General features: G+C 40.3%; 1 protein-coding gene across 5 annotated transcripts in view; it reads left to right on the top strand.

The window, feature by feature from the left end:
- Window positions 1-20335, top strand: part of NDP (norrin cystine knot growth factor NDP) — a 251920-nt gene extending 231585 nt beyond the window's left edge. For all 5 annotated transcript variants that reach the window (XM_077299478.1, XM_077299477.1, XM_077299476.1 and 2 more), the window contains one exon: window positions 19714-20335. In XM_077299478.1, coding sequence (XP_077155593.1) covers window positions 19714-19941 — 228 coding nt within the window. In that variant the 3' untranslated portion in view covers window positions 19942-20335. The remainder of the gene's footprint in view (window positions 1-19713) is intronic.
- Window positions 20336-21137: the final 802 nt, after the last annotated feature.

Below are 21137 nucleotides of genomic sequence, written 5' to 3'. Positions count from 1 at the left end.
CCACATCACCACACATAATCCCACCCGCCCACATCACGACACATAATCCCGCCCCCAACACATCACCACGCATAATCCCGCCCCCACCACATCACACTCGCTAATCCAGCCCCCTGCACAGTAGCTCCGCTTCCCATCACATCACCAAGCATAATCCCACCCCCCACCACATCACCACACAATACCACCCTCCCACCACATTACCACACATAATCCTGCCCCCCACCACCAATAATCCCACCCCCCAGCACATCACCACACATAATTCCACCCCCACCACACATAATCCCGCCCCCCACCATGTCACCACACATAATCCTGCCCCCCCACCACATTACCACAGATAATCCCACCCCCACCACATCACCACACATAATCCCGCGCCTCCACCACATTGCCACACATAATCCCACCCCCCACATTACCACAGATAATCCCGCCCCCCACCACATTACCACACATAATCCCGCCCCCCCACATTACCACACGAGGCTCCGTCCCCACAAATTACCACACGAGGCTCCGTCCCCACACATTACCACACGAGGCTCCGTCTCCACACATTACCACACGAGGCCCCGTCCCCACACATTACCATACGAGGCTCCGTCCCCAAACATTACCACATGAAGCTCTGTCCCCACACATTACCACACGAGGCTCTGTCCCCACACATTACCACACGAGGCTCTGTCCTCACACATTACCACATGAGGCTCTGTCCCCACACATTACCACACGAGGCTCTGTCCCCACACATTACCATTCGAGGCTCCTTCCCCACGCATTACCATTCGAGGCTCCGTCCTCACACATTAACACACAAGGCTCTGTCCCTCCACATTACCACACAAGGCTCTGTCCTCACACATTACCACACGAGGGTTATTAACTTCATTTTAAGTTAATTTACAACCTGCGTAAGAGCTATTGAATGTTGTCATTATTTACTTTAGTTTAATCACCAACAGCGTTAACTAGATATCAATGAGCATGCCGAGCGTTAGCTGGCTGGAAACAGCTAGTATATTATATAGAGTCTTTACAAACATAGTGATCTATTTCAAGTGTTTTTTTTTCTGTTAATGTTGATGATTATGGCTTACAGCCAATGAAAACCCAAATGTCATTATCTTGGTAAATTAGAATACTTTATAACACCAGCTTGAAAAATGATTTTAAAATCCGAAATGTTGGCCTACTGAAATGTGTGCACTCATAACTTGGTTGGGGCTCCTTTTGAATCAATTACTGCATCAATGCGGTGCGGCATGAAGGCGACCAGTCTGTAGCACTGCTGAGGTGTTATGGAAGCCCAAGTTGCTTTGATAGCAGCCTTCAGCTTGTCTACGTTGTTGGGTCTGGTGTCTCTCATCTTCATCTTGTCAATACCCCATAGATACTCTATGGGTTTAAGGCCAGGTGGGTTTGCTGGCCAATCAAGCACAGTGATACTGTTGTTGATACAGTTGATAGAATGGCTGTTGTCTGTTCAACATTGTATGAGAATACGCCAAAGGAGGCCATGTAAAAAAGGGAGATTTTTGATGTTTATGTTGGAGTTTGGTAAAAAAAATAGATACTGCAAGTGGATAGGATCAAGCTCAACCACTGTTAGGTGCTCAGGGGTGAAAACAATAAGACAATACAAAAGATCAAACCCCACCAAACTCCAAAAAAGTGAAGAGAGAACTTGTTGCTTTCAAAATTTTAATTAGTTTATCTTCTACAAAAAAAGTAGTTTACAAACAACATTTCGGCTCAGGCACGAGCCTTCATCAGGATGACAATCTGTTCATACATAACAAAAAGCAGTATATATTATAATCAAATGACAAAGAAAGATAAATAGAAAAAGCACATAAGTCTATTTTTACAGTATACCATGTATTCTACATTAGATAATATATAGCGTTATCTGGCGTACATGCCGAAACCGCTTGCAATGGTGTTGTGGTGATAGGGTGGGGAAACAATAGAACAGAAAAGAGAAAATGAAAAAAGAAAGGGGTCACAGATTATAAGAAATGGTGTTGAAATGGAGCAGATAGAAAAGCACAACTGAAGAGGTGAGGAAATATACTGCAGAGTGTAGTCCACCTACTAGTAGTTATACCGTTTGTTGATCCTGGAATTTTGGATTATCCTATAGACTCTGTCAGAAATGGTTTATTAAAAATAAAGAAGTTTACTTATCCATATGTTTCTTCTGCATTGTTTCAATTGATTTCATAACTGCCAAATTGGGCCAGTAGGATTAGGATTAAGTAACATGGAGCTGTTCATACCCATATGCACTACCCTGTTAAATAAAGGGTGAGTGGATAATCTGATTTCTATTTTTTTTAGGGTGTCTACATATGAGAAAATGATAATTACCTTTTTACCAATTTCCTAGGAATGCATGTGTATTAAGGTGGACATAGCCTTTGTATCTAGAGATTAAGGAAATATCACGTAAATGTAAGGGACACAAGGAGCTGTCCGTAACTATTACTTGTAATGTATTTGTAAGTGTCCATGTTGTGCATTTGCCTGTCATGTATATGTACTGTTATGAAGATAGGGAAAGCGTAGTTCCCTAGTTTGTCCACTAGGTGGGGGTTAGAGACTTTTAGCAAGTAGATGGTTAATGTGGGAGGAGCTAGTGACAGTTGATTATGATATATACTGTTTTTTGTTATGTATGAACAGATTGTCATCCTGATGAAGGCTCGTGCCTGAGCCGAAACATTGTTTGGAAACTACTTTTTTGTACAAGATAAACTAATTAAAATTTTGAAAGCAAAAAGTTCTCTCTTCACTTTTTTGGAGTGAACAAACCTAACAAACAGGCAATCCCTACATGTATTCAAGCTAACTAGCAGCCGCAAATCATGCAGCTGCGTCTACATAAACTAAATCTCTAAGCGCGCCGAAATACTCGGAGACCATCAGAGCATGCTCGGAGAATCTCGAGTAACGAGCATACTTGCTCATGACTAATTGTTACATTTGGAAGAAAAAGGGAGAAGCTTGGAAGCCTAAGAACATCATCCCAACTGTGAAACATGGGGGTGGCAGCAAAATGTTGTGGGGTTGTTTAGCTGCAGGGTGGACTGGTGAACTTCACAAAATAGATGGCATCATGAGAAAAGAAGGTTATGTGGCAATCTCAAGACATCAGCCAGTAAGTTAAAGCTTGGGTGGAAATGGGACTTCCAAATGGACAATGACCCGAAGGATACTGCCAAAATGGTAACAAAGTGGCATAAAGATAAGAAGGTCAATGTTTTGGAGGGGCCATCACAAAGTCCTGATCTCAATCCTATTGAAAATGTATGGGCAAAGCTTAAAAGGCAGTTGCGAGCAAGGCCACCTACATACCTGGATCAGTTACATCAGTTATGTCTGGAGGAATGGGCCCAAATTCCAACCAACTATTGTGAGAAGGTTGTGGAAGAATTTCCCAAACGTTTGACCCAAGTCATTCAGTTTAACCCCTTTCTGACATTGGACATAATAGTACGCCAATGTTAAACTCCCCCTCAGCTCTGGAGCCCACACCTTTCCAGGCATAAGTCATCTGATATATACAGCTGATATGTGACCGCAACAGCCGCAGTTTGAATTGCATTTCACCCGTGGCTGTTAACTAATTAAATGTCGCTGTCATCTCTGACAGCAGCATTTAACTCACACTGTCAGGACTCTGAACATTTTTATTACCTTTTGTGCATTACTGCCCTTTTCCAAGATGGCATCTTTGGTCTCATGTGCACTGTGTCTTCCTGCTATAAAACTCCACCCCAGCCTTCAGTCTGTGCTAGAGTATTCTGCCTTGCATCCAGCTCCTGACTCTGGTGACTCCCTGGTTATATACTTGGTCCTGTGAACCTGTGTGGTGACCCTGCTACTCTGCTCTGAGTTCCTGCTGCATACACCGGGTTCCAGTAATCCTCCTTCATCTGCTGCTCGTGTTTACTTCCATCTGCATTTGCTGGAAATGTAAGCTGTTGCTGCTCTGCTTAAACCTGAGATGATCACCCAGGCTTTCCTAGTTGAGATAAGACATTGCTTGAACTGCCTTATAAGCATATCTATCTGTGTTTGGACTAAAACAAGGACTTATTCGTGTCAAGTATCCTCAAGAATAACTGCGCTTCATAGACTTTCTGTGTGAATGCATTTTCCTCTGAAGTTCCCTATAGACTGCTAAGCTGCGTTTAATATTTACACCAAGTGTTGTGGACTTGAGTTTCTCTCTGCACCTGTTTGAATCACCGTGTGATAATATAGACTTTACCACTTATAAAACTGTGTCCTGTAGTTGTCTTGTTCCATGCAAATAATCTCCTGAGTTATCCCCTACAATTATTACACACACTTACTGAAAACGCGTCGGTGACCCCGTCACATGATCATGGGTCACCGATGGGTCAGCATGATAACAGGTGGTCTCCATCAGACCTCTATGGTTGTCATTACCGGATTGCTATGAGCACCACCTGGTGGTCAGCGCACATAGCAAGTGAGCATTTCTGCTACACACAGGTGATCTGATCATCACCTGTGTGTAGAAGAGGCAATCAAAGTACTGCAGCTTCTAGTCTCCCATGGAGACTATTGAAGCATGCAACAAGTAAAAATTAAATGTTTTTAAAAATATTAAAAAAATAAAAAAATATGAAAGATCAGATCACCCCCCTTTCGCCCCATTCAAAATAAAACAATAAAAAAATCAAATAAACACATATTTGGTATCGCCGCGTTCAGAATCACCTGATCTATCAATATAAAAAAATAATTAACCCGATTGCTAAACAACGTAACAAGAAAAAAGTCAAAACACCAGAATTCAGTTTTTTGGATCGCTGCAACATTGAATTAAAATGTAATAATAGGCGATCAAAAGATCGTATTTGCACCAAAATGGCATTATTAAAAACATCTGCTCGGCATACAAAAAATAAGTCCTCACCCAACAACAGATCATGAAAAATGGCGATGCTATGAGTATCGGAAAATGGCACAATTTTTTTAGACAAACTTTGGAATTTTTTTCACCACTTAAATAAAAAAGAACCTAGACATGTTTGGTGCCCGTGTACTTGTATTGACCTGATGAATCATAATGGCAGGTCAGTTTCAGCACTTAGTGAACATGGTAAAAAAAGCAAAAAACAAGTGTGGGATTGCACTTTTTTGGCAATTTTACCGCACTTGGAATTTTTTTCCCATTTTCCAGTATACGCTATGTTAAAACCAATGATGTCTTTCAGAAGTACAACTCGTCTCGCAAAAAACCTAGCCCTCACATGGCCATTTTGACAGAAAAATAAAAAAGTTATGGTTCTGGGAAGAAGGGGAGCAAAAAATGAAAACGCAAATATGATGACTGTTGGAACCTGTATCGCTAAATCCTGATAGTGAGGATATTACATGCTGTTAGGATTGGCTACAGGGCTTCATTTTATAATTAAAGGGTTTGTCCAGGTTGGAGATGATAGTCTTCAATCACTGTAGCGACTGCAGCTTCTGAATTCTCAGAGCGCATGCACTGCTCCCTTTTAGGATTCTTCCTTGCACAAGTATGTGATTTGTTTACTTCTGGCCTCATTCCATCTAGATGTGTCCAGCCTTACTCAATACATTTTCATTGGGTGAGGTCACACATGTCTAATCGGTACGTGACTGTATGTATGCAAATTAATGGCATGAGAGAATCCTGACAGCGTGCAGTGTGCACTGTGAGAATTCAGAAGTCTGCAGTCACATAGAATGACTGCAGACTCAACACAAACTTGGACAACCCCTTTAATGCTAGCAAATAAAAATATGAGACTTAGTATCACATAAAATCATTTACATCCAGATTCCTGATAGTTGATGTTGTCTCTGGAGTCGTTCTCTTTCTTTTCTTCTTCTTTTTGTCCAGACACCATGTTGACTTTTCTCATCCACAGCTTATCTCCGCAGACTTCCATCTTCTCTGGTCTCCTGCAGCAGATAACCACACCTTGCTCTTAAAGATAGTAGTGTCATTATAATAGCAGTGTCATTCTGAATAAAAATATCTGCCTTACACTGAGCCTCTGAATAAATAATTGGCCCGTTACACTAAATAGCCCCATCACAGTAAATCTCCCCCAGGCCCATTACAGTAAGTTTCCCACACACACAGTAAATTGCCCCCAGGCAGTAAATACCCCCCACACACAGTAAATACCCCCAGAGAGTAAAAACCCCCATCACAGTAAATCTCCCCCAGGCCCATTACAGTAAGTTTTCCACACACACAGTAAATTGCCCCCACAGAGTAAATACCCCCAGAGAGTAAATACCCCCAGAGAGTAAATACCCCCATCACAGTAAATCTCCCCCAGGCCCGTTACACTAAATACCCCATTACACTAAATCTTCCCTATACACTAAATACCCCATCACAGTAAATCTCCCCCAGGGCCGTTACAGTAAGTCTCCCGCACACACAGTAAATACCTTTCAAGCAGTAAGTACACCTTAGGTAATAAATACCTCCCCCACACACACAGTAAACACCTTTGCAGAATAAATATCCCCCACACAGTAAAAACCTCCCCGAATGGCAGTAAATACATCCCCCACACAGTCAATAACTTACCCACACAGTAAATACCTCCCCCATGGCACTAAATACCCTCATAAACAAAGTAAATACCCTCCATAGTAAATAAACCCACACACAGTAATACCCCTCACACAGTAAATACCCACACACAGTAACACCCCCACACACAGACACAGTAAATGTCCCCCACACAGTAATATCCCCACGCACACACAATAATTACCTTCAACAGTAAATACCCACACATACAGTAATACGCACACACACAATTGATCACTGGGAGCTGGCGCACTGCAGCTTCTCTGTGTCAGCTTGTCAAGGATCACCAAGGAGTCTACAGTACCTGTGGGCCACACAAAGCAGCCTCGGGCCACATCTGGCCCACGGACCGTGTGTATGAGACCCCTGCTATAGACAATAGCTGTTTTGTGTCACCAAACTGAGAGTAGCAGCATTTTTAGTAGCCAGGGCCTTTATTGTTTAATTAGTGCTTGAATACAGCTAAGGATTTTTTTTTTATGGTTTTGTTTTCGGTACTGTGAAACCAGTGGAAATAAACATTGTTGTGTTTTTTGGGTCAAAATCCTGTGGCTTCATATCATTGCTGCTTCCAGAGAGATTGAACCCATGCAGTTTGTGTGTACATGTATTTGTGTGTAATGCAGCGACATAAGAATGCTTTCAATAATAGAAGTGTTAATAGTTTGTTTTTTATCAATAAACAAAATGCAACGTCAAGTAACAAAAGTGAAAACTAAAATATAGAGAACCAAAAAGTACCATTTTGTAAAGTAAAGACATATAGCGGGTATGTAAATATATTCTAAATTTGCTATTGTCGTGAAATTCTCAGATGTCAGTAACAACCCATCCAAACAACACAGGCAAAGAAATAAAACCATAAATATCCATAAATTAAGTTATAAATCAATTATATCCATGAGATGCAATTGCCATGGATAAAGAGTGACATAGGCTAAAGTATGATTAAAAATAATTTTTATTACAACACGCCCCCGGAAGAAGCGATCAGCGAAACGGTGCCCGTCGGGCGGGAGGGAGGACTTCAGACACAGTATACCTTGTGGTAAGCATGTTTATTGTACACGGTTAGCCTGTCCTGCAATATTGGCATTACTGGGACTACCATCGTCACTACGTAGTGTATATTATCATTCATATGGTATAGGTGTGCCTAGTATTTTGCACTTATTAGCCCACTGCTGTTTTTCCCATACTATATGTACAGATAGAATTTCTTTGTCTGTTTCAGTGGTTCACTTACGCAGCAGTGTTCCTATGTGCATTATTGTTTTATATTGCAGTCCGTGCTTTTGTCATTGGTATACATCTTCCATTGCATTGCTATTTGCACCACCTGTGCCTGTATTTACTTCCCTCCCTTTGGAGGTTTTTTCAGCCCTGTTTTATAATTAGGTTTTTATTTTATATGTTGTAATAAAAATTATTTTTAATCATACTTTAGCCTATGTCACTCTTTATCCATGGCAATTGCATCTCATGGATATAATTGATTTATTATAGTTGAGTGTCCTTATGGGCAACTTATTCTATTGATGGACGGATAGTATTAATAAATTAAGTTATGTATAATAATGAGAAATGACACAGGCAAAATTATTGAACACACATACTGAAATGTAATCAATACTTCTTCTTACAAAAGCCTTTGTTAGTGATGACTGCTCCAAGATGCCACCTATATGGAGAAACTAGTCACAGGCATTGCTCAGGTGTGGTTTTTGTCCATTCTTCCACACAAACACTCTTGAAATCCGCAAGGTTCCGTGGGCTCCTTTTAAGAATTCTGAGCTTTAGTTCCTTCCATATATTTTCTATTGGATTCAGGTCAGGTGATTGGCTGGGCCATTCTAGGAGCCCTCCTCTATTTATATGAAGTTTGCCAGTGTCATATGTTGAAAAACAGTGCAATACCAGGATGTTCCCACTTCCAAACTTCACTGCTGGTATGGTGTTTTTGGGGGTGATATGCAGTACCTTTTGGCCACCAAACATGATGTGTATTGTGGCATCCAAAGAGTTAAATTTTGGTCTCATATGACTAGACTCTATTCTTCCAGTATTTCACAGGCTTGTCTAAATTTTGTTGAGCAAATTTGAACAAACTTGAACATGCTTTTTGTTCAGCAATGGACGTTTGTGTGGTGAGCATGCATACAGACCGTGGAGGTTGAGTGTATTACGTTTTCTTTGAAACAATTAAACTGCCGATTCAACATATTTCTATAGCTCTTCACACATTGTCCTTGGCTCTTGGACAATTTGTCTGATAATTCTTTTCACTCCACTGTCTGAAATCTTGCAGGAGCACCTGGTTATGATTGGTTTATGGTGAAATTATGTTCTTTCCATTTCTCCATTATGGCCCCAAATGTGCTCTCTGGAACTTTCAATAGTTTAGAAATTCTTCTCTTACCAATGTCATCAGTATGTTTTGCAACAATAAGGTTGCAACAGTCTTGAGACAGCTCACTGGTTTCACCCATCATGAGTTGTTGCTTCTGTGGTACCTTGGTAATGGGACACCTATTTATAAGCCACCAGTTCAACCAGCTGATATTATTTTTCTTTAAGTGGCAGGATTGCTTTCTAGTTACTGATAGATTTCAGTATGTGTTATGACTTTCCATGTCTTTTTGCAAAACCTGTTTCCCTAAGTGCGCAATACTTTTTCCCTTTGTCATTTCTCATTATTACACATAACTTAATTTATGGACATCCACGGTGTGATTTTTTTTGCTTGTGTGGATTGAATCATTTGTTACCGACTTATGGTAAGAATTTCATGTCAATAGCATCTAAAGAAATATATTTACTTAGAAAACTGGTGATGCGTTAAATACTTATTATACCTACTGTAGCTGAATTGATGCTGAAATACTAATTACATTGAAACTTTTATTGAAGAAAGCTGCTTTATGGTTCTTCTTTAATCACCATTTAAAGTTTCCAGCTAATTAGATTTTGGAGAACAATGGCTGGACTGTAAACTTGGTCTTTCCTTCCCTGTCTGTGATTCCCCATACCAAGGATTAAATCAGCCATACTTTCTGTCTGCCTGTCAATTGCATGTGTTATACACCCTTATGTTGCTTTAATTTCCAACAACAACCCATATTAAGCTGGGCATTTACACCCTGTTCATCCTGCTGTTCTTATTCTTACACTGCTAGACTTCTCCTTGCCTGCCCACTATAATGCTTCATCATGCAGGTTCTGCTGCTACCACTGCCAAATGGGACTATTTTTTTACAGGCTGCTGACTTCAAGCCATTGTTTCTTCACTTTGCAAACAGGTAGCCTGTTCCTACTCCCTAAAAAGAGATACATTTTGGAAGGCTTGATAAAAAAAAATAAAGAGCCTAAGAAGTTGTTTACTCATTTTGAGAATAGCAAACGTGATGCAATTCACCCCACAAAAAATAGATTTTTTTTCATTACTAGTTGAGAAGCCATTACTTCTTCACTTTCCAAATTTATTAGCACACCTGTTTTTGCTTCCTAAATAAATGGACCATTTTTGAACACCTTGTGATAAAGTTTTCACTTTTTAATTAAGCAAAGAAAAAAGCTTAAAATTTTCTATGCAAGGATAATTTTTGCAGCAAATTCACAACTTCTGATTGTACTACATAAGTATAAACACCAGCAAAGAAGGCATATTCCCACAAAAAGGATACTGTTTGGACCATTTCTACAATTTAAACAGATTAACGTATCTAATACTTTAGTGTGTTGTTAAATATATGTCTACAGGTTTTGATCACTTGGACAATAATAAGTGTTTGCATTAAACAGTATAAAATGGGTTTAATACAGTCATTACACAGACCTCCTAGTGTTAGATGCCTATCTTCAGGGCAGAGATAGGCTTTGCATTATAAAGATTTGTGGCAAATACATTTGTCACAAGTCAATTTCTTTGAAATTCAAATTTGCCAACTTTGCTGAATTTTCCCAAATGGTTTGATCGTCCAGCAGGATATAACGCAAACAAAAGTTAAGTGACATTGTAAGGGTACCGTCACACTAAGCGACGCTGCAGCGATAGCGACAGCAATGCCGATCGCTGCAGCGTCGCTGTGTGGTCGCTGGAGAGCTGTCACACAGACCGCTCTCCAGCGACCAGCGATGCCGAGGTCCCCGGGTAACCAGGGTAAACATCGGGTTGCTAAGCGCAGGGCCGCGCTTAGTAACCCGATGTTTACCCTGGTTACCAGCGTAAAAGTTAAAAAAACAAACAGTACATGCTCACCTGCGCGTCCCCCAGCCTCTGCATCCTGACGCTGACTGAGCTCCGGCCCTAACAGCACAGCGGTGACGTCACCGCTGTTGCTTTCACTTTCAGTTTAGGGCCGGCGCTTTAGTGTCAGGAAGCAGAGGCTGGGGGACGCGCAGGTGAGTATGTACTGTTTGTTTTTTTAACTTTTACGCTGGTAACCAGGGTAAACATCGGGTTACTAAGCGCGGCCCTGCGCTTAGTAACCCGATGTTTACCCTGGTTACCAGTGTAAAATATCGCTGGTATCGTCGCTTTTGCTGTCAAACACGGCGATACACGGCGACCTAGCGACCAAATAATGTGCAGACCTTCTAGCAGCGACCAGCAATTTCACAGCGGGATCCAGATCGCTGCTGCGTGTCAAATACAGCGATATCGCCATCCAGGTCGCTGCAACGTCACGGATTGCTGGCGATATCGCCTAGTGTGACGGTACCTTTACTTGTGATTTTTTTTTTTTAAATATACTAGTTTGATACTACCAGTCAGGCTTACATTTATCAGTTTGTGTAACATGAATAAAAAATTCTGAAAGCTGTTACGTATTATAAATGTTCATTTTTCAATGTTTGATATTAACCCCTTCATGACCGTGGGATTTTTAGTTTTTCCGTGTTCGTTTTTCACTCCCCTCCTTCCCAGAGCCATAACTTTTTTATTTTTCTGTCAATTTGGCCATGTGAGGGCTTATTTTTTGCGGGATGAGTTGTACTTTTGAACGACATCATTGGTTTTACCATGTCGTGTACTAGAAAACGGGAAAAAAATTCCAAGTGCGGTGAAATTGCAAAAAAAGTGCAATCCCACACTTGTTTTTTGCTTGGCTTTTTTGCTAGGTTCACTAAATGCTAAAACTGAGCTGCCATTATGATTATCCAGGTCATTACAAGTTCATAGACACCTAACATGACTAGGTTATTTTTTACCTAATTGGTGAAAAAAATTCCAAACTTTGCTTAAAAAAAAAAAAATTGCGCCATTTTCCGTTACTCGTAGCGTCTCCATTTTTCATGATCTGGGGTCGGTTGAGGGCTTATTTTTTGCGTGCCGAGCTGGCATTTTTAATGATTCCAATTCGGTGCAGATACGTTCTTTTGACCGCCCGTTATTGCATTTTAATGCAATGTCGCGACGACCAAAAAAACATATTCTAGCGTTTCGATTTTTTCTCGTTACGCCGTTTAGCGATCAGGTAATGCTTTTTTTTATTGATAGATCAGGCGATTCTGAACGTGGCGATACCAAATATGTGTAGATTTGATTTTTTTAATTGATTTATTTTGATTGGGGCGAAAGGGGGTGATTTAAACTTTTATATTTTTTTATTTTTTTCACATTTTTTTTACTTTTTTTTTTAAACTTTTGCCATGCTTCAATAGCCTCCATGGGAGGCTAGAAGCAGGCACAGCACGATCGCCTCTGCTACATAGCAGCGATCTGCTGTTCGCTGCTATGTAGTAGAAAATCAGGTGTGCTGTGAGCGCCGACCACAGGAGGGCGCTCACAGCTACCGGCGATCAGTAACCATAGAGGTCTCAAGGACCTCTATGGTTACAATGGAGAAGCATTGCCGACCTCCGATCATGTGACGGGGGTCGGCGATGCCGTAATTTCCGGCCACCCGGCCGGATGCGGTAGTTAAATGCCGCTGTCTGCGTTTGACAGCGGCATTTAACTAGTTAATAGCGGCGGGTGAATTGCGATTTCACCCACCGCTATTGCGGGCACATGTCAGCTGTTCAAAACAGCTGACATGTCCCGGCTTTGATGCGGGCTCACTGCGGAGCCCTGCATCAAAGCAGAGGAGCTGACATCGGACGTACTATCCCGTCCGATGTCAGTAAGGGGTTAATCTTGTGATTGGTAGTTATAGCTTCAGCTCTCACACACTTCAAGGATTTTCTGTGAATTTCCTGGCATCAAACTATAGTGCAATGGAGTTAAATGGGGTTATTATCATCCTGTTTACATATTACAGATAAGTCAATGTGTTTTAGCATGATTTGCATGAAGCAAATGTCAATATGGCAATTCCAGTGCAGACTTTCTCAACATTAACAATCTAAATGTTTCCCCTCATGAAAAAAAAAAGGATATTTTCCTATTGTCCCAATGCCAATCCAGCGGTGGTGGCGGCCCTCGAGTTCCTGGGGCTCAAGTGCAGTTGTTATTACACTTGACTCGAGCACTGCACCCAATCAGTGCTGGTGTCACTGTACCCTTTAACCCTGCTTAGAGTAGAGCCTTCAGTCATAAAGGAAAGCTGCATTGTAAGAACAGTAAGGATGTGCTTCCACAACTATTAATACTTAAACACACAGTGACAGTTCCAAGCCGAACAGTTGTCTGAGACAGCTGAGCGATACGGGAAGTGGTGTGAGGACCCATGCCATCAGTCCCCACTCTCAGAGTGCTGTGATTGATCAGTCAATATGATTGTCTAATCACAGCATGATCCCCCAGTAGGTGCTGAAGTATTAGTACCTCCCACACAATCATAACAGGAGCTCGGTGCTGCTAGTGGTCAAGCTCCTGCTGTCACAGCCAGGGATGGTGCCAGAACTGCTCCTGGCTGTTTAATTCCCTTAATGCTGTGATCGAGACCAATCACAACATTTAAGAGGCAGAGAGAGAGAGAAAGAGCTCCCTTTCCCTTCAGATAGGCGCCTCCGTTACATCATCCAATTGTTCCCATGGTGAACTGAGGTAATTATAATGACCCTCAGGCCATCAAGCTACGGAAACCATCATAAACCATGCTCAGAGCATGGTGTAAGATGGGTTTGTGCAGGTATAATGCATTGCAATGCTGGTGCACTGCAATGCATTATACCTGCTATCATAACAAAAAAAAAGTGAAAGACCCATAAAGGGACTAAGTAAAAAAGTAAAAAAAAAGTTAAATAACATTAAAACATTGTAAAAATATATATAAAAATAGAAAATAATAATAATAATAATAATAGAAACATATTATACCAATAAATACATATTTAATGTAAAAAAACATGTTTGGTCTTGCTTCATCCGGAACGACCTGATCTATAAAACTATTACACTAGTTAACCCTTTTAGTAAAGAAATAAAAAGAAGTAAAAAGAAATACAAAAGATATTGCAAACTATGGTTTTTCATCATACCACTGGAAAAAAGTGGAATAAAGCATGATCAAAAAGTTGAATGTAAATAAAAATGCTATAGCTGAAAACGTCATCGTGTCTCGCAAAATAAAACATGTCATACAGCTCCATCAGCATAAAAATGTAAAAGTTATAGCTCTCAAAATACAGCAAAATATTCAATGAACTTTACCACATGTGAAATGGCATTAAAAAACTCCCAAAAAAACCTTTCTTAAATCACTGGTTTATGTTCGTTCTGCTTTCCAAAAGTCAGAATAGAAAGAGATCAAAAAATGTTATGTGCCCGAAAATGGTACCACTAAAAACATCAACTAATCCCACAAAAAAAAAGCCCTCACATGACTCACATTATAGATCTCAAAATATAGCAATGCAAAACCTAGTTTTTGCAACAAAAAAAAGCATCTTTTAGTGTGTGACAGCAGCCAAACAAAAAAAGCAATATAAATCTGGTATTACTGTAATAGCACCATCCCGAATTCTTGATCTACTATTGATTTGTTCATTCTGCCTCTCGAAGATTGCAGTAAGATGCAGCTCACATTTAACCTGTGCTCTACACTGAGTGTATATACCAGGGTTTCTGAGTAAATCTCTGGAATACGTGATTCAGGTGGAAACGCCGGCGGAAGAGTCCCTATAATGATGCAGATGGAGATGCTGTGGATTCAGTCTAGCCTGTGATCCGGCTGTGTCCGTCTTTTTAGGCATGCATAAAAGTGCGGTCGGCCACAGTTTTATGCACCTCTCAAAAGAAGGATACCACTAAATAGAGGCTGATTCCGGAGTAACACTTCTGCCTCATTATAGTGAATAAATCCCTCAGAGGTTTCATTTGAAGCACATCATTCTGAGATTTAGATGGAAATCCCCATGTATGTACCCAACATAGAGTGCAGGATAAATGTGATCCAAAATGTTATGCAAAATATTCCCACTTAGGTTTATCATATATCAATGGAAATATCAGGAAATCCACATTGCTAGTAGCACAAAGGCTCTAGGAAAATGCTAGGGCTCCTCAACTGCCAAAAGAAATCCAGGGAATTCTGCACTCCAAAATCCCAATGCCCACCTCCCCTCTGAGCCCCAGAAGCCTTAACCACATTTAGCGTTCACATGTTTGGTATTTCTGTAGCGATCAGAGCCCATCCAATTTACAGGTGCGTGTCTCCAGAACCATGAGCTAAGCACTGCAACATACTGAGCACTACAATGTACAGGCACTACAATAGCAGATTTTCAATTTTCATTCAGCAACATCCACTGCTGGTTTCTGGAAAGCACCCATGGAGCCAAATCATCACTACACCTGTAAATAAATTCCCAAATGGGTATAAGTTCCAAAATGGAGTCACTTGAGGGGGTATTCTGCTGTTCCAGATATTAGGGGCTCTGTATATGAAATTATGTGACAAATGTTGTTGCCATTTTTACCAATTTCCCCTTGTGAAAATGTAAAATTTGAGGCTAAACCAACATTTTTGTGGTAAAAATGTAATCATTTCTTCTTCACTGTCCAATGGTGTAAGGTTATGTGACCCATCCAATATGTCAATATGATCATTGCACCCTTAGATTAATTCATTGAGAGATGTAGTTTGTAAAATGGGATCACTTATGGGGTATTCTACTCTCTCGGTACCCACAAACCATAACAGTAAAATCTGCACTATAATAAGGTGCTTCTTCCCTTCTGAGCTTTGCACTGTGCCTTAAAAATAGCTCTCGGTTACATTTAGTATTGGCACAATCAGAGAAAATTACACAATAAACTGAGAGGTCAATTTTTCCATTAGCTCTTATAAAAATTAAAAATTTGGGCTGAAAACAATATTTTGGCAGCAGTAAAAATGTAATTATTCTTTCTTTTCCGCCCAGTAGTATAAATTTCTGAAAGGCACTTGTGATGTCAACATGCTCACAGCACCCGTAGATTAATTAATTGAGAGGTGTAGTTTGTAAAATTGCATAATTTATAGGGGGGGGGGGGTTCTGCTTTTCTAGCACCTCAGAGGCTCTGCCAATGTGACATGGCACTCTCAAACCTTTCCAGCAAAATCTGAACTCCAATATGGCACTTCTTCCCTTCTGAGCTTTGCACTGTGCATCAAAAGTAGTTTTCACATATTGGGTATCAGCATAATCAGGAGAAATTTTATTGTGCATTTTCTCCTATTACCCTTGTAAAAATAAAAATTTTAGGATAAATGAACATTTTTTATGTAAATATTTGATTTGTTATTATTCACGGCTCTAGCTCTACGTTATAATCTTCTGTGAAGCACCTGGGAGTTCAAAGTGCTCAGGAAAGATTAAGATACATTCCTTGATTGTCTAATTTCCAAAACAGGGTCACTTGTGGAGGGTTTCCACTGTTTAGGCACATCAAAGGCTCTCCAAACGTGACATGATGTTCGCTCTTGATTCCAGCCATTTTTTCGTTCAAAAAGTCAAACAGTGCTCTTTCGCTTCTAAACCCTGCCATGCACCGAAACAGTAGTTTTTACCCATATATGGAGTATTGACATACTAAGGAGAAATTCCACATGAAATTCTGGGGTCCATTTTCTCCATATAGCCTTGTAAAAATAAAAAATTGGGGGCTTAAAGAACATTTTTATCCGAAAAACGTAATTTTTCATTCTCACCGATATATATGTTATAAACCTCTGTGAATCACCTGGGGGTTCAAGGTGCTCACCATACATCTAGATATATTCCTTGAGGGGTCTAGTTTCCAAAATGGGGTCACTTGTGGGAGGTGTGACATAACTCTCTGGTTTAAAAGCATAAGAATTAAAAGTTTGAAAATTGCAAAAGTTTTAAAATGTTCTCAAAATTGCTGAAATTTTTACAAATAATTGCAAGTCAAATCAAAAAATTTTTCCCACTATCATGAAGTATAATATGGCATGAGAAAACAGTCTCAAAATCAGTGGGATTTGTTGAAGTATACCAAATTTATTACCTGAAAAAATATTTTTTTCTAAGAGAGCAAAAAAGTAGTATTCTTAGACAGTTTGGGATAACCTAATAATTTTAATTAAACAACAAGGAACACTCAAATACATAATTTAAAACTTTTAATAAGCCAAAGAGGTTTTATACATTGCAACAAAGGGGTGCAAAAATATAGCAATCTGCCAATCAATAAATACCAAAAAGACTGCAAAAAACATTAATGAGAATGATGTGATGTCATGATTATTTTATCATTGCAAATGTAACGTACCATTATTAATACCAATACTAATGAACAAATTCTATATAAATCTAAGAGATAAGAAGATACTAACTCTACTAGTACCCCAATGATGGTTAAATAAGCAAGGGTTTTTTAGGTATGGTCTACCAATGATCAGGGTGAATCTATGCCCAGCATTCAAATATACAAATGTAATAATAAAAAACAGCTATCCACAATACATAGTATAATAATAACAATGGGAGTGCTGAACAAATACAAATGTAACCACTGACTCAATATCCTGGTTTGCAATTAAGAAAACGTGTAGTGCTGTCTTATGGAAATGTTAAAAATAGGGATGAGCCCCATGCGTATCACCACCTGAGAGCGCACTGTAAAAGTGTTGCCAGAATAGCAGGCAACGTGCAGAAAATAGCATCACTTGTGGGGATGCGCTAATCTCTTCATGACAGGTACCCTGACACCACACTCTGATAGTGCGCTCTCCTCTGTGTTCCTGGCTCGTTACTCTTGATCTGAGTTTGCAACACAGAGCGTGCGCTGTGATTGTGCACATCACATAGGGGCTAGCCCAACCCCTAAAAAAGAGTATCAATGATGACAGGGGGTGGCAGGAGTGGCGGCAGTGACTGTAGCCTCTTGATGATGCTTCATTTGAGTATCCAAGCATGCACTGGGATTCTCAAATAAAGCATCATAAAAAAGTAGGGGAAAATACAATAAACATTAGAGTAGTTAGGGAACTGTAGGCACTAAACAGATAGGAATAAACATAAACCCAGATAAATAAGCTATGAGGAACACAGGACCACCAATGGGTGCATATAGACCACAAAACCTAGAAAACTCATTCCATGCATATATATATAAAAATCTGGAGGAAGGGGAGTGGACAAGTATTCTTAACATCCTTGCCAAACATTGGGCAATTTTGCAAATGGAGCCCTCCCTGGGACCCTCCCCCGGCACTTCAGGACCCGTCACGACTATGATTCAGGATCATTCATGGACAGTGGCATTGACATCATTCACACTGGCATTAGGAGGGAAAACGTTGAAAAACTCCTGGCTCAGTGTGAAACCAAGTGGATCATCACTTTGGGTACATTAACCTCAGATGTCTCTGTTTCCTAATTTCTATAAACAGTTACATTATTGTTGTCTCACATCTGCTCCCACATTTTTGTTCAAGGCCTAGTGGCTTTTTTAGTATACATATATGTATGTTCATGCATTTGTTTTATTTACCTTTAGAATTTCCCCTATTTGTGATGCCATGATCGACCTTTGTTGTTCCCTCCTCTATTGAGCATCTTCTTCAGCGGACTGAATCTTAACATCTTTTACTGGATCTGGTTTTACTGTGCCAAATCACCATTGACTGCACTAGCTTGTGTTTTGCCCTTTTTCCTTTATGTGTCATTTTCTGGAATTAATGTCATTTGACCTTGTACTATTCAATTTATTCTAATTTGATTTGTGCCCTTGAGATCCACCTGCAGTCGCAGTGCACTTGAGCGTCATGTTGCTGTGGCATGGCTGGCGTCATGGCTTCTCCATGCCTGCCATGCATGACCGGGACCTCATGACACATGCACTCCCGCGAATGCATGCTTGGCCAAGGTACACTCACCAGATGTGCATGCGCTGAGCACAGCGCTGCCATTCACTGCCAGTTGTACACGTGATGCACACTTCACCCGGTGGCAGGGGAATATGAAGGTTCTCTCTGGTTACCCGCACATATCCCCTTGAAAAAGCAACGTGTTACACATGAGAAATGTGTGTTGGGGTCTCTTCGTTGTCTTGCTCCATTCTGAGTCTTCCCTCACCTGCCGGGTAAGGGGCTTTTTCTTCATAGCGCTTATACACTAGTACAGGGGTCTCAAACTGCATTCCTCGAGGGCCTCAAACCATGTGTGTGTTCAAGATTTCCTTAGCATTGCACAAGGTGCTGGAATCATTCTGTGCAGGTGACTAAATTATCACCTGTGCAGTACAAGGAAATCCTGAAAACATGACCTGATCGCGGTTCTCGAGGAATGCAGTTTGAGACCTCTGCACTAGTAGGTTCACTTGGTTCATAGACGCAGTTTATATTGCAGTGATGTGCCTCTCTTTTACCCTGATATACAGTACCTATTCATTGCTTTTCCAGAGTTGATGGGATAACTTTTGGCTGACCTCTGGTTTGTTTATCTTTGTTCTGTTTTACATACTTGTTGTACCACTAGTTGTGTTTAATATGTATACTAATTAAACTTTTGTTTGTTCACTCTCTACTCATCTTCCTCCAGTTTTTTATACCGAATAGATAGGGATTTAGATGAAAATTTCTTTGACCTTCAAACCACCCCTTTAAAATGAAAAATATCTCTTTAAACACATAGTTAAAGAAATTGAAGTTTACTCTCCTTTCATTTTACTTTTTCCTTTTATCTTGTAGATGGTATTGCTGGCCCGGTGTGAAGGACGCTGCAGTCAAACATCCCGCTCGGACCCTCTTGTTTCTTTCAGCACAGTTCTAAAACAACCTTTTCGTTCCACATGCCATTGCTGCCGGCCACAAACTTCTAAGCTGAAAGCAATAAGGCTTCGCTGCTCCGGAGGTATCCGGCTCACCGCCACATACCGCTATATTCTTTCTTGTCACTGTGAAGAGTGCAATTCTTAGTGACACATTTTACAGGCAACGAGTTTGGGAATTAAAAAAACCTGAAGGACATTAAAATATGTGATCTATTTTTTAAAAAGTGTTATTTGTGAATTAAATATTAAGTGATGCAGATAATATTGACATACAGTGTGCAATGAAAATGAACCTTACTCTTATTGTAAAGGTTTTCAGAGGATTCAATAATTTTCTGGTCCAGATTGTATATGTTCCAGTGTATGGACCATGTGCTCACTATCATTATGTCCTGTACAGAGTATTCCTATATATTTTTTAATCATTTCATTCCCAGGTTTAATATTCTTATAAAGTATGAATAAATTATGAAAAATGAATGGCAGGTCGACTTAAACAGAAAAAGTTGGTGTACAACAATGGACTGACAAGAACAATAAAGTGGTTATTTCAAGAATGGCATAAGTGCATTTTTTACGTAAAAAACAAGTTCCAAGGCCTCAATTTAAAAATTATAAAAACAGTGCACACACATTGTACCATGTAAAATGTTTTTGTGACCTGTGAGTGTCCTTATGCACCAGGGCCTGTAGGCAACTACCTCAATACCTCCTCTAGGTTACCCCCTTGTTAACATAATTTCACTAGCACTGATAAACTTTCAGGCTCAATCTTGATTCCTTGCTCTTATCCTGGACTTTATTTTTCTGTGCATGGCTATAAATCCCAAGGTGCATCAGCCCAGCATCACATGACCCGCTAGACTAAGTACCTTATCTATTTGTTTGAATGACACTGTGATTATCTCACCCCTATGGTCCCCTAAACAAGCTTGTAGATTATGTATACCATCATGTAGGCTAAACTGTCATCATCTAAATTATAAATGTGGCACTAGAGCTGTCTAATCATCATCGGTAGGGATCAGCTAATTTGAACTGTAACGTTCCGGGTCCATAATGAACATCTAGTGTATGTGCACGGTTCCCAAACACAGACTTCTCCCTGAAGTCCTTGTTAGGCTGGGGTCACACTTGGCGTAAGACAATACGCCACGTATTATACGTCCGTACTACGGCCGTAATACGGAGAAATGTTCCAAAAATATTGATCCGTAGTCAGGGTGTGTCAGCGTATTTTGCGCATGGCATCCTCCGTATGTAATCCGTATGGCATCCGTACTGCGAGATTTTCACGCAGGCTTGCAAAACCGACATCTAATGGATTTATGTGCTCAAATG

The sequence above is a fragment of the Ranitomeya variabilis genome, chromosome 3 (assembly GCF_051348905.1).
Source record: "Ranitomeya variabilis isolate aRanVar5 chromosome 3, aRanVar5.hap1, whole genome shotgun sequence".
Lineage (NCBI taxonomy): Eukaryota > Metazoa > Chordata > Amphibia > Anura > Dendrobatidae > Ranitomeya > Ranitomeya variabilis.
Note: the sequence above shows the minus strand (reverse complement) of the source record. Positions and strands in the feature narration are given on the sequence as shown.